The sequence below is a fragment of the Balaenoptera ricei genome, chromosome 15 (assembly GCF_028023285.1).
Source record: "Balaenoptera ricei isolate mBalRic1 chromosome 15, mBalRic1.hap2, whole genome shotgun sequence".
NCBI classification, from domain to species: Eukaryota; Metazoa; Chordata; class Mammalia; order Artiodactyla; family Balaenopteridae; genus Balaenoptera; species Balaenoptera ricei.
In genome coordinates this window covers 73720414-73731740 of record NC_082653.1, presented here as the reverse complement: position 1 = coordinate 73731740, position 11327 = coordinate 73720414, and the positions used below count along the sequence as shown (strand labels likewise).

The following is an 11327-nucleotide window of genomic DNA, read 5'->3' as shown; positions in this document are numbered from 1 at the left end:
AATATAGCAGCTCAAAACAATAAACATTTATTATCTCACACAGTTTCTTTGGGTCAGGAATCTGGGAGCAGCTGAGCTAGGTGGTTCTGGTTCAGGGTTGCTTATGAGGTTGCAGTCAAGATGTTGCCCGATGGTCCAGTGGTTAGGACTCTTCGTTTTCACTGCCAAGGGCCCGGGTTCGATCCCTAGTCAGGGAACTAAAATCCCATAAGCTCCATGGTGCCGCCAAAAAAATAAACACGTTGCCCAAAACTACAGTCGCATGAAGTCTTGACTGATGCTAGAGAATCCACTTCCAGGGTGGCTGTCTCACGTGCCTAGCAAGTTAGTGCTGGTTGTTGACAGGAAGCCTCAGTTTCTCACTAAGTGGACCTCTCCTTAGGGCTGCTTGAGTGTCCTCATAACATGGCAACTGGCTTCACCCAGAGTTAGTGATCTAAGAGGGAGCAAAATGGAAGCCACAATATCCTAATGACTTAGCCGCCAAAGTCACAAACCATCATTTCTGTATTATCCTACTGGGTCAGATCAGCCCTATTTCGTGTGGGAAGAAACTACACAATGTTATGAATCCCAGGAGGTGGAAATCATTGAAGACAACTTTGGAAACTGGCTATTGTAGCCTGGAGTCTGCCATGCTGTGAGGAAGCCCAAACTAGTGCCTACGGAGAGGCTACACGGATTCACGAACAGCCCCTGAGACTGCAAGAAGAGAGAGAGAGGCCAGGTTATCAGCCTCCCATCGTTCCAGCATTAGCCAGCATCTGACCACAGTTATGTGAGCCAGAACTACCCAGCCAAAATTCTCGTACTGAATGCCTAACCCCTAAAAACTGAGAGAAACTAAAATGATTGGTTTTCTCTTAAGTCATTATTTTTGTGGTGATTTGTTGAACAGCAGTAAATCCTCAATGATTCCTACCTCCCGGTATTTATATCCCTCTGTAGTCTCTTCCCACATTGAACAGGGCTGACCTGACAGAATAGGATAAATGACAATGTGGGACTTTCAAGGCTAAGTCATAAAGATACTGTGGTTTCCACCTTGCTCCCTCTTAGATGACTCATTCGGGGGGAAGTCAGTCATGGATAATAGGAACACTCCAGAAAACTACGGAAAGAAGTGAGAAACTGGTCTAAGTCTTAGTCCTCTGTATTAGTTTCCTATTGTTTCTATAACAAACTACCACAAACTTAGTGACTTAAAACAACATGAAAAAAAAAAAAAACACATGAATTTTGACTTCCCTGGTGGTCCAGTGGTTAAGACTCTGCCCTTCAAATGCAGGGGTCACAGGTTTGATCCCTAGTCAGGGAACTAAGATCCTGAAAGCCACATGGCTGGGCCAAAAAAAAAAAAAAAAATTCCTCTCTGGAGGCTCTAGGGGAGAATCTATTTCTTCAACTCTTCCTGCTACTACAGGCCACCCACATTCCCTAGCTCATGACACCCTTTCTCCATCTTCAAAGCCAGCAACACTGCATCTCTTTGTGCTTTTCCTCTATAGTCACACCTTCCTCTGAATCTCTTCTTCTGCTGCCCTTTTTCACTTTTAAGGACCTTTGTGATTACATTGGATCCATAGGATAATCTGTTTTAAAATCAGCAGATTAGTAGCCTTAATTCCATCTGCAACCTTTAATTCCCATTTGCTACGTAAACTAACATGTTCACAGGTCCCAGGAATTAGGACACCGACATCTTTAGGAGCCATTATTCCACTGGCCACGTTGTCTGGAAGAAAAGGAATGGGGGGCTTCCCTGGTGGCGCAGTGGTTGAGAGTCTGCCTGCCAATGCAGGGGACACAGGTTCGGGCCCTGGTCTGGGAGGATCCCACATGCCGCGGGGCAACTGGGCCCGTGAGCCACAACTACTGAGCCTGAGCATCTGGAGCCTCTGCTCCGCAACGGGAGAGGCCGCGATAGTGAGAGGCCTGCGCACCGCGATGAAGAGTGGCCCCCACTCGCCGCGACTGGAGAAAGCCCTCACACAGAAACGAAGACCCAACACAGCCAAAAATAAAAATAATAAATAAATAATAAATAAAAAATTTAAAAAAAAAAAAAAAAAAGCTAAATAGCACCATAAAAAAAAAAAAAAAAAAAAAGAAAAGGAATGGGCCTGAGAAGGAACAGCCAGAGAAGGAGGAGGGCCATTAGGAGAGCGAAGTATCACAGAAGCCAGAGGAAGACAGAGTTCCCAGGAAGGAATGCCCAACAGTGATTAATACTGTTGGGAGGCCAAGCATGATAAGAACTGAAAAATATGTATTGAATTTAGCATCCTGGTGACACCAGCCATAAGTTTTCAGGGGAGTATTGGGGGCAGGAGCTAGTTTATGGTGTGCTGGGCAGCAAGGAAGAGGTGAGGAAGTAAAGACTGGGAGTGTAAAATCTTCCAAAAACTTGATTGTAAAGGGATATTTGTTGCAACTTCTAAAATGGGGAAAAGTTTCAATGCAAATTGGAAGGAAGGGGAAGTATAGGTGAGAGGGGTCATCAATAGATGCTATGTCTGTGAAGTGGGGGAGCTCAGCTAGCCCACCAAAGGCTTGGAAAGGAGGCACTATTGGGTTGATCCGGGCTCAGGTTTCGCCAGGTGGCGCCACAATAGAACAGAGGTTAGGATACTGTCAAGGGTATGGCGGAGGTGATGGAGCGGGGCATGTGGGGGAGAGACGAAGAGAGAGAGATCGGCCAGCAGGAGGCGCTGGTGCAGCAGGAGGGAATAGCTGGGCAAACTAGGCGGATTGGAGGTTATAATCCTAATAATGTCTGAGATAGTAATTTCAGGGAAAACGCGTGGTTCTTGATCGGATCGCAGTATTCGCTGGATTCCCCGATCCGCTGGTCTCTAGTTCATGGATGTTCCAAAGTTAGAGCAGGGCTTGGGCTAGAGTAAACGCTATATACTGTTAGCCCGATTAATAAAATTTTTAAAACTCCGGAGACTCCATTACCCTTGAGGCATTGAGGCCACCCCGACTACAATTCCCATCATGCCTGGCAGGCCGGCACATCAGTAAGTACCCACGTCCCTTAATCTGGTTTTCCAGTCCCAGCATTCCTCAGCAGTTTTCGTACCCCGGCAGCACTCCTGCCAAATCCTGGGAACAGCCAATTGGATCAGGAAGTGTGAGACCAACAGGCCAATCGCCCAGCCAGACGGGCGGGAGAGGGCGTGGCCAAATCCGGCCCCGCCGCTGCTCCGTGGCTGGTTCCCTTCCGGCTGGCGCCTCCGGCGGGACCAGAAGACATGGGCAGTACCTGGCGGAGCCCTGGGTGGGTGCGGCTCGCTCTCTGCCTCGCGGGCTTAGGACTTTCTCTCTACGCGCTGCACGTGAAGGCGGCGCGCGCCCGGGACCGGGATTACCGCGCGCTCTGCGACGTGGGCACCGCCATCAGCTGTTCGCGCGTCTTCTCCTCCAGGTGCGCGTGGGAGTGAAGCCTTGGGGGACCCGCTGCTCGTAGGAGCGGTGCATGGGGACCAGGTGTGCATGGCGACCAGGTTGCCAGATGAATCTGGGATTGGGATGCCCGGGGAGCGGACACACGGAGCCGTACTGCTCAAGGGGGCGTTGCCTGGCGAGACGGGTGTGTCCGAGATAGGAGTGTGGAGTAGAGGAGGCAGATAGTGCTGGGGACTGGGGTTATTCGAGGGAGTGCACGTGAATCCTGATGACAAGGAATAAGTGACCGGGCAGGACGGGGAGGTGGGGTCGAGTGTAGGGACCGATTATGGTCTTTTTTTTAAATTTATTTTGATTATGGTCTTAAGGATGGCTTTGCCTGGGGACAAGGTGGCCAGATCTGGCTATGCTTGAGGGTCTAGGTTAGTGGGATGACCTAAAACAGAATAGGGGAGAGGGTGGCCGGGGCGCTGGAGATTTAGGGGTCCAGGGCAGAGAGATTCTGCCCTGGTTTCCCAGTCTTTAGTAACTCTGTAAAGCAAGGTAAAGGGTTATACTCACCTTGCCATCTTAAGACTTATTGAAGGTCTAGGATGAAAAGAGGAGCCTATGGGGGAGCCATGGCCAGGTGTGACCTGGGGATGGGGGTGGATAGGGGCAGTGACATGGAATCCTGTCCTTGCCAAAGAAAGGCTGTTCCCGGAGGCCATTGACCCTTGGACTCATGTGGGGGTTGGGGGAAGGGCTAGAAGGGGAAGGACAGCCCAGATGGCTTCTTGGAAATAACCCTCCCAGGATAAGGCCCATGGCACTCAGTTGACACTCCTAACCTGGGCCCTCCCCTCCACCAGGTGGGGCCGGGGCTTCGGACTGGTGGAACACGTACTGGGCAAGGACAGCGTCCTCAATCAATCCAACAGCATATTCGGTTGCATCTTCTACACACTACAGTTGTTGTTAGGTGAGTGGCCCTACCCTCTCATGACAGGCCCCTTCCCATCTTGGCCAGCCCAGCCCCATCCCTTGCAATCTTGATGACCCAGACATCTGATGGCCAACTGCTCATCACTGAGCACCCGGGAGGTGGGAACCTAAACGAGTCTTTACTGTCAGAGCCAGAAGGGCCCTTAGAGACTTCATAGGAGCCCAGTTTTCTGGACAAGACTCAGAAGTTCCTTTCTGGGGGAAAACCAAGCGTTGCTTATCTTTCATCTCATGTAGAGCTCAGCAGGAAAATTCACTATTTGGGTCCCAGGGATCATTGAACAGATAGGAGAACCAAGGCCTTGGCGGAGTCTGTCAGAGCCTCTCATTTTAGAGACTCTTCCCCAGTAGCCCCTGCCATCTGGGTGGCACTATGGAGTCATGGCGTGTTCTAGAGGTAGCCAGTCCCTGAAGCCCATGCCTGACCCTTTTCTGCCTTGCAGGTTGCCTACAGGGCCGCTGGGCATCTGTCCTGCTGGTGTTGAGTTCCCTGGTGTCTCTAGCTGGTTCTGTCTACCTGGCCTGGATCCTGTTCTTCGTGCTCTATGATTTCTGCATTGTTTGCATCACCACCTATGCCATCAATGTGGGCCTGATGGTGCTGAGCTTCCGGGAGGTCCAGGAACCCCAGGGCAAGGTCAAGGGGCACTGAGCCCTCACCCCAAGCCAGGCTGACCTCATCTCCTCTGCTTTGGCTTGTGATCTTTGCCCAAGGAGGCTACGTCTGGATCCTTAGAAGAGTCTGCAACCTGCCCCCTGCCATACTCCCACACAGGACAATGGACCAAACATGCCACACTGTTTCCCTCACCTTAGTGCCTCTGGCTCTGTCCCCAAAGACTGGTTTCCAAAGTTCCTGCTATTGCCCAAGGAGGGATGGTTCAGAGCAATAAAATTCCTTAAATAAATTAGCCAAGTCTGAGCCATCTGTCTGCCCGGGACCTTAGTGTTGGGGCTTTCCCAGTCTTTCCTCCTCTGGGATGGGAAGATATGAGTCAGAGGGAGAGTGGAGGGCCTGCTGGAAGGGTAGTTAGTCCCTTTTCCAGTATGTGGAGTCAGCAAGACCTGGGGTGCCATCAGCCCCCACCCCCAGGAAATGGGCTGGCAGCTTGTGCCTCCTACCCACAGAAGCCAGGCCTTGTCTTCTGGGACAGCCAAGCATGTGAGAGCTACCTTTCTGGTTCTGTGCAGCCACAGCTGCCTCTGAGTTGGGGTCAGGGTCCCTGAACAGTCTGGTCTGTTCTGAGTTAGAAGTCAGGAAGAGGAAAAGGATGCACCCTGAGTGTTCCTCCCTCCTAATTGAGTCTTCCAACACCTGTGAGGAAGGTGGGCACCATGTAACCCTGTTTCCCGGGAAGGTGGCAGAGAGGCATTGAGATTTGCTAGTCTCGTAGCCAGCAAGAAGCAGAGAGCCTGGCCCCTTGACACCTAGCCCTGTACACCCTGCCTCTGAATCAAAATAGGAGAAGATATATGAAACCCATTTGGATCCAAGCCTGGGAGGGAAGCTGAAATGAAGAGTGAGAACTGGGGAAGGCCTGCCCACCATGCCCTTCACCTGTTCCAATGGGACAGCTCCCACGCTCGGGAGCAAGTTTACTCCGTCAGGCTTCGGTCTAAGCACTTTTACACTCAACAGTTTGTGGAGTTTTTCAGACAAGGCACAAACGGGCTAACTGTCCAAGGTCACTCAAGTGTTAGGGGGAACTGGGATTTGAACCCAGGCAGTGTGGCCAAGGCTGAGGCCCAGGGAGAGGCGGTGAACAGCCCAGGGTCACACAGCCACAGCCCCAGAGCTGGAAGCTGCTGGCTCCCTTCCAGCCCAGGAAAAGCAATGACACCTGACTCCTAGGAAGTTGGGGGTGGAGCAGAGGTGGAGCTAGGGAGACCCAGGTGGCTTCTCGGAGAACCCAGAGCACAGGCGGCAGAGTGGCTTGGAGCAGCATGAAGGGGAGCTGGGGACCGAGGCTGCTCATCCTGGGAGCCGTGGTCTTCATAGAGGGTGAGTCACCCGTGTTTGGGGGGTAGGCGGTATGGTGGGGTTCGGGGGCTGTTCTCTACCCCAGCAGCCCCCTGCAGCTTGATGTGTGAGAGAGCGCCTGCCCGGGAGGCCACAGTCAGCCTGTGGCAACGTGACCGTGTCCGGCTGTGTGGTAGGGGAGGGGTATGTGGCCGCCTGTGTCCAAATGGGTATGATTTCCTTGGGCTGGATTATAGTCTGTGTCTGGAGGAACTGTCATTATGCCTGTGTGTGCGCCCTGTGGCCCCGTCTGCCTCTCTACTTCCAGAATGACCTTAGGCAAGTTCTGGGGCTCTGTGGCCTCAGTCTCCCCACCTTTACATACGTCCCGTCTCTCCTGGCGTAGATGTTCAATGGTGTGTTTGTGTGTGCCTGTGATGGGGAAGAGGCAGGGCAGGGGACCCTTTGGTAGAGTCTCTGATGGTTTCTGGAAAGGTGGCAGAGCCCAGGTCGTCAGAACAGGGGCGGGGTGAGTCTCAATCTCTTGACGCCCTCCCCAACTTGGACATGACGCAGGCCTCTAATTATTCCTCTTAGGCCTCTGCAGCGCAGGGCACAATTAAGCTAACGCTTTCCACATGCACAGGCCGCCTCTCTGACTCAGCGGTGGGGGCAGGAGTTGGGGGTTCTGCGGCCTGGAGGAGGCTTGGCCTGGTCCCAAGCTGAACCCCAGGCCCTGCCGCTCAGGCCCAGGAGTGCTGAGCACGGCTGAGGCAGGAGAATTAATGACTGAGTGTACACTCTGAATAGCTTCCAATAAAAGCTGTTTCTTGACCTCATATAAATATTTTCATTCTGGGAGGGGCCGGTGAGGTAGCCACAGAGTCATAGCAGCAACCCACACCAATCCCCCCAAACCTGTCCCCTCTACCAACGCTGGACCGGGCAGGTAAGGCTCCCTGCCCCAAGGCTCACCTGTGTCTCTCTCTTCCCAGGTCTTCAAGCGGCTCAGCGTGGTAAGCTCTGGGGCCATGGGGCTGGGCCTTACTTGGGTCTGGGTCGGGCCAGGGGTGAGGGCAGGACAGGGGCCTGCTGTCAGCCTGACCCCCGCCTCTCCACAGCATGCGGGCGGCGTGGCCCTGGTCCCTCCACGCCTCAGGAGGGCAGCACGGTGCCTGGCGAGTGGCCGTGGCAGGCCAGTGTGAGGAGGCAGGGGGCCCACATCTGCGGCGGGTCCCTGGTGGCGGACAGCTGGGTCCTCACTGCGGCCCACTGCTTCGAAAAGTGAGTCACGGCTGCGGTCAAACAGGGTTTCTGGCTTTGGGGGTGAATGATTTGTCCCCAAGCCCCGCAAGACTGAGCCCTGCCCCTAGAGTAACAAAGTACCATTTATTAAAAATATGCCATGTGCCAGGTACGTACTATCAAGTTAATCCTAACGACCCTTCATGGTAGAAACCTTACAAATGAGACAACTGAATTGGGAGAAGGATGGACCTTGCTTAAAGCCACAGGTTTTCTGTCCATCTTTCACCCACTTTGTGCTGTCTCCCACGGTGTCACCGTCCCCCTTTGCACTCAATGCCTGGGTCTTGTTCCCCCCACTTGCAGGGCGGCAGTCACGGAACTGCACTCCTGGTCAGTTGTCCTGGGTTCTCTGAAGGATGAGGGGCTGAGCCCAGGGGCTGAGGAGGTGGGGGTGACAGCTCTGCAGCTGCCTGGGGCCTATAAGCACTACAGCCAGGGCTCGGACCTGGCCCTGCTACGGCTCGCCCACCCCATGGCCCACACACCCCTCTGCTTGCCTCAACCTGCCCATCGCTTCCCCTTTGGGACCCACTGCTGGGCCACTGGCTGGGATCAGGACAATGATGGTAAGTGCTGGCCCAGGCTGGAGCCCAGAGGGGCACTCTGCTTGCCCAAGGTCACACAGCCTCAGCTGCCAACTGTCCCCGTTCCCAGTCTCCCTTGCTCCTCCGAGCCCAGACTCCAGCCCCAAACCCCTCTCTTTCGCCAGTTCCCAGGGCCCTACGGAATATACGCCTGCGTCTAATCAGCCGCCCCACGTGTAACTGTCTCTACAACCGCCTGCATCAGCGGCTGCTGGCCAGCCCGGCCCGGCCTGGGATGCTGTGTGGAGGTCCCCAGCCCGGGGTGCAGGGGCCCTGTCAGGTCTGAGGGGGAGGACAAGGGAAGGGAACAGGAGGGGGCTGGGCACTCAATCCACAGGGACTGGTGGAAGGACCACACGTAGAGGGTGTCCGCCCAGGGCTGGGGCTCAGGTATCTGTCCTTGACAACACTTCCCGGCTCCAGGGAGATTCCGGGGGCCCTGTGCTGTGCCGCGAACCTGACGGACACTGGGTTCAAGCTGGGATCATCAGTTTTGCAACAGGCTGTGCCCAGGAAGACACTCCTGTGCTGCTGACCGACGTGACTGCTCACAGCTCCTGGCTCCAGGCTCAAGCTCAGGGGTCAGCCTTCCTAGCCCAGGACCCTGAGACCCCAGAGATCAGTGATGAGGACAGCTGTGTAGGTATGAGCAGCGGGTGTCAGGAGCGGGACGTGTGGGGACCTCCCCCCAGGGCTGCATGACTTCTGGGCAGCAGGTGGAAGCCACAGTGGAACAAATTTCAGCTCAGAATAGAAAACTGATACAGGGTATCCACACGCTACCAGGGGCTAATGAGGGGGCTTATAGGGCCCCTTTCAGCCCCCAGGATGGGAACAGCTCCATTTACGGCTAAGAGGCATAGATGCTTTGGAACTTTATGAATTTGGGGTTAAGGTAAGAAGAGGAATTTCTGGGATCTGGCTGAAGGTTTTGGAGTAGGCTGCAAATTTCCAAGCAGGAACTCCACGAGATTGGAGAGGGCAGGGCTCCCACTCAGTGGGGCATTAATTCTGGCAGTAAGTGACTAACATGCAAACTGCATGCAAAATAATTCCTGAGACGGAAGCTCTATCTTGATGTTAAGAGAAGCACCAGTGAGCCAGGAGTTCTGGGGCCACTCCAAGCCCAGAGGGGTGCAGACAGGCGGGGTAGGGAATGATGAGCAGGCCACTCCCATGATCCTGGACCATCAGAGTTAAAAGCTTAGGCCCTGGGTTTTGAATCTCAAGTTGGCTATTTGCCTGTGGTTAGTGAGCTAGAAAGTCACTTAAGCCCTCTGGAACTTTGGTTACCTTCGGTAATTAGGGTAACCAAGATTCAACTTAAAAGGATATTGTGAGGATGGTTGATAGCACATGGGAAGCGCTTAGCACGGGGCCTGGCACGCAGTGAGCACTTAGCAGGAAGGCAGATGATGTAATCTGTCTGTCTCAGCCTGTGGATCCTTGAGGAGAGAAGGCCCCCAGGCAGAAGCTCCCTCCCCACGGCCCTGGGACGCCAGGCTGAAGCACCAAGGGAAGCTGGCCTGTGGCGGAGCCCTGGTGTCAGAGGAGGTGGTGCTGACTGCTGCCCACTGCTTCACTGGGTGAGTCCCGTCTCCCTTGCCTTTGTGCCCCCACCCTTGCTGGCAGCCCTGCCACCCAGTGCTGTCAATGCTGTCCCTGCACAGGCGCCAGACCCCAGAGGAATGGACTGTAGGCCTGGGGGCCGGACCAGAGGAGCGGGGCCTGAAGAAAGTCATCCTGCATGGGATGTATACCCACCCAGAGGGGGGCTATGACGTGGCCCTCCTGCTGCTGGCCCAGCCCGTAACACTGGGCTCCAGCCTGCGGCCCCTCTGCCTGCCCTACGCGGACCACCGCCTGCCTGATGGGGAACACGGCTGGGTCCTGGGGCTAGCCCACCAAGGAGCAGGTACGTAGGTAGGACAGGGCCACCAGCAGCTGTGCATCTAGCCTAGAGGCCGAGGCAGCAGCTGGGTCTTCTCCGTCGCCCTGCAGGCACCAGCTCCCTTCAGACAGTGCCTGTGACCCTCCTGGGGCCCAGGGCCTGTAGCCGCCTGTACGCAGCCCTTGGAAGCGACAGAACCCCCATTCTGCCGCAGATGGCGTGCACCAGTGCTGTGGGTGAGCCGCCCGGCTGTGAGGTGAGCCCCACTCCCCCTGTCCTCACCCCACGGACCCCTCGCCCTGCCACTCATGAACAGACCTTCTGCCAGGCTTGGCCTCAGACCTCTCACCGAAACTCAGCCTTTCTGCCAACTGGCTCCCAAACAGCCAGACCCCCAGCCCCAGCCTCAGCCCCTTCTGCCCCGTGACACTGCCTAGGGAGAAAAGGAAGTCACTGGTGTCCCCTGACCCCTGACAGGGCCTGTCGGGGACACCGCTGGTGCACGAAGTGAGGGGCACGTGGTTCCTGGCTGGGCTGCACAGCTTCGGAGATGCCTGCGAAGGCCCGGCGAGGCCTGCCGTCTTTACAGTGCTCCCCACGTATGAGAACTGGATCAGCAGTTTGGAATGGCGGGTCTACTTCGCTGAGGAGCCAGGGCCTGAGGCCGAGCCTGAAAGCTGCCCAGCTAACAAGAGTACGTGGCCCTGGGGCCTCGTGCCAACACTGCCTCCGCAGACACCTTCTCTCTCGACCTGGGGCAGGGCAGGGCAGGGTCTGGCCTGACCCACCTCTAGCTGCCCTGGGTGGGGTGGAGCAGTGGACGGACCCATCTGGATTCAAATTCTGGCTCTTGTCACTGTTTGACTGGGAGAGCACGCCTCTCAACCTCTTCGGACCAAACTTTTCTCATCTGTCATGGGGGCTGAGGAGCGCCTCCTTCCTCTTCCTCTAAGGCAGGAAGGGAGGGAAGCTGTGAGGACGAGGCCAGCCCCACCCTCCTTCCTCTCCCTGACCGGCCAGCCAGCCGGTTGTTGACAGGTGGCTCTGGGACACTGCAGTCACAGTGAGGCAATTCCTGCGTCACTGCCCCTGCCCCTCTGCCATCCCCCATGACCCCGTCCCCCACTGGGGCAGGCCCGACAGCGCAATGGGCTCTGGGAAGGAGCCTGCCCCGACCGACAGCTGCCCC

At 55.4% G+C, this 11327-nt stretch overlaps 2 protein-coding genes across 3 annotated transcripts; both read left to right on the top strand.

The window, feature by feature from the left end:
• The first annotated feature begins 3181 nt into the window (after positions 1 to 3181).
• VKORC1 (vitamin K epoxide reductase complex subunit 1) lies at positions 3182 to 5306 on the top strand. 2 transcript variants are annotated; one of them, XM_059898971.1, is made up of 3 exons: positions 3207 to 3430; positions 4263 to 4372; positions 4839 to 5306. In XM_059898971.1, exons 1-3 carry the CDS (start codon positions 3258 to 3260, stop codon positions 5045 to 5047), a joined length of 492 nt encoding a protein of 163 aa, XP_059754954.1. In that variant the 5' UTR covers positions 3207 to 3257; the 3' UTR covers positions 5048 to 5306. The 2 variants fall into 2 exon arrangements, with proteins under 2 accessions (XP_059754955.1, XP_059754954.1); XM_059898972.1 differs by lacking the exon at positions 4263 to 4372 and having other exon boundaries at positions 3182 to 3430; positions 4839 to 4944.
• A 55-nt stretch (positions 5307 to 5361) lies between these two features.
• PRSS53 (serine protease 53) lies at positions 5362 to 10932 on the top strand. The gene is given in 11 exon segments (XM_059898715.1): positions 5362 to 6397; positions 7351 to 7371; positions 7477 to 7639; positions 7967 to 8229; positions 8373 to 8527; positions 8671 to 8890; positions 9683 to 9833; positions 9918 to 10162; positions 10249 to 10394; positions 10616 to 10826; positions 10829 to 10932. Coding segments are annotated over 11 exon segments (1737 nt in total). The 5' UTR covers positions 5362 to 6339.
• The last annotated feature ends 395 nt before the right edge of the window (positions 10933 to 11327 follow it).

Excerpts from the sequence above, each read along its gene's own strand:
- VKORC1 (XM_059898971.1), top strand. The coding sequence starts at position 3,258 with ATGGGCAGTACCTGGCGGAGCCCTGGGTGGGTGCGGCTCGCTCTCTGC. Across the intron at positions 3,431-4,262 it reads TCGCGCGTCTTCTCCTCCAG|GTGGGGCCGGGGCTTCGGAC; the intron begins GTGCGCGTGGGA and ends CCCCTCCACCAG. Across the intron at positions 4,373-4,838 it reads CACACTACAGTTGTTGTTAG|GTTGCCTACAGGGCCGCTGG; the intron begins GTGAGTGGCCCT and ends TCTGCCTTGCAG.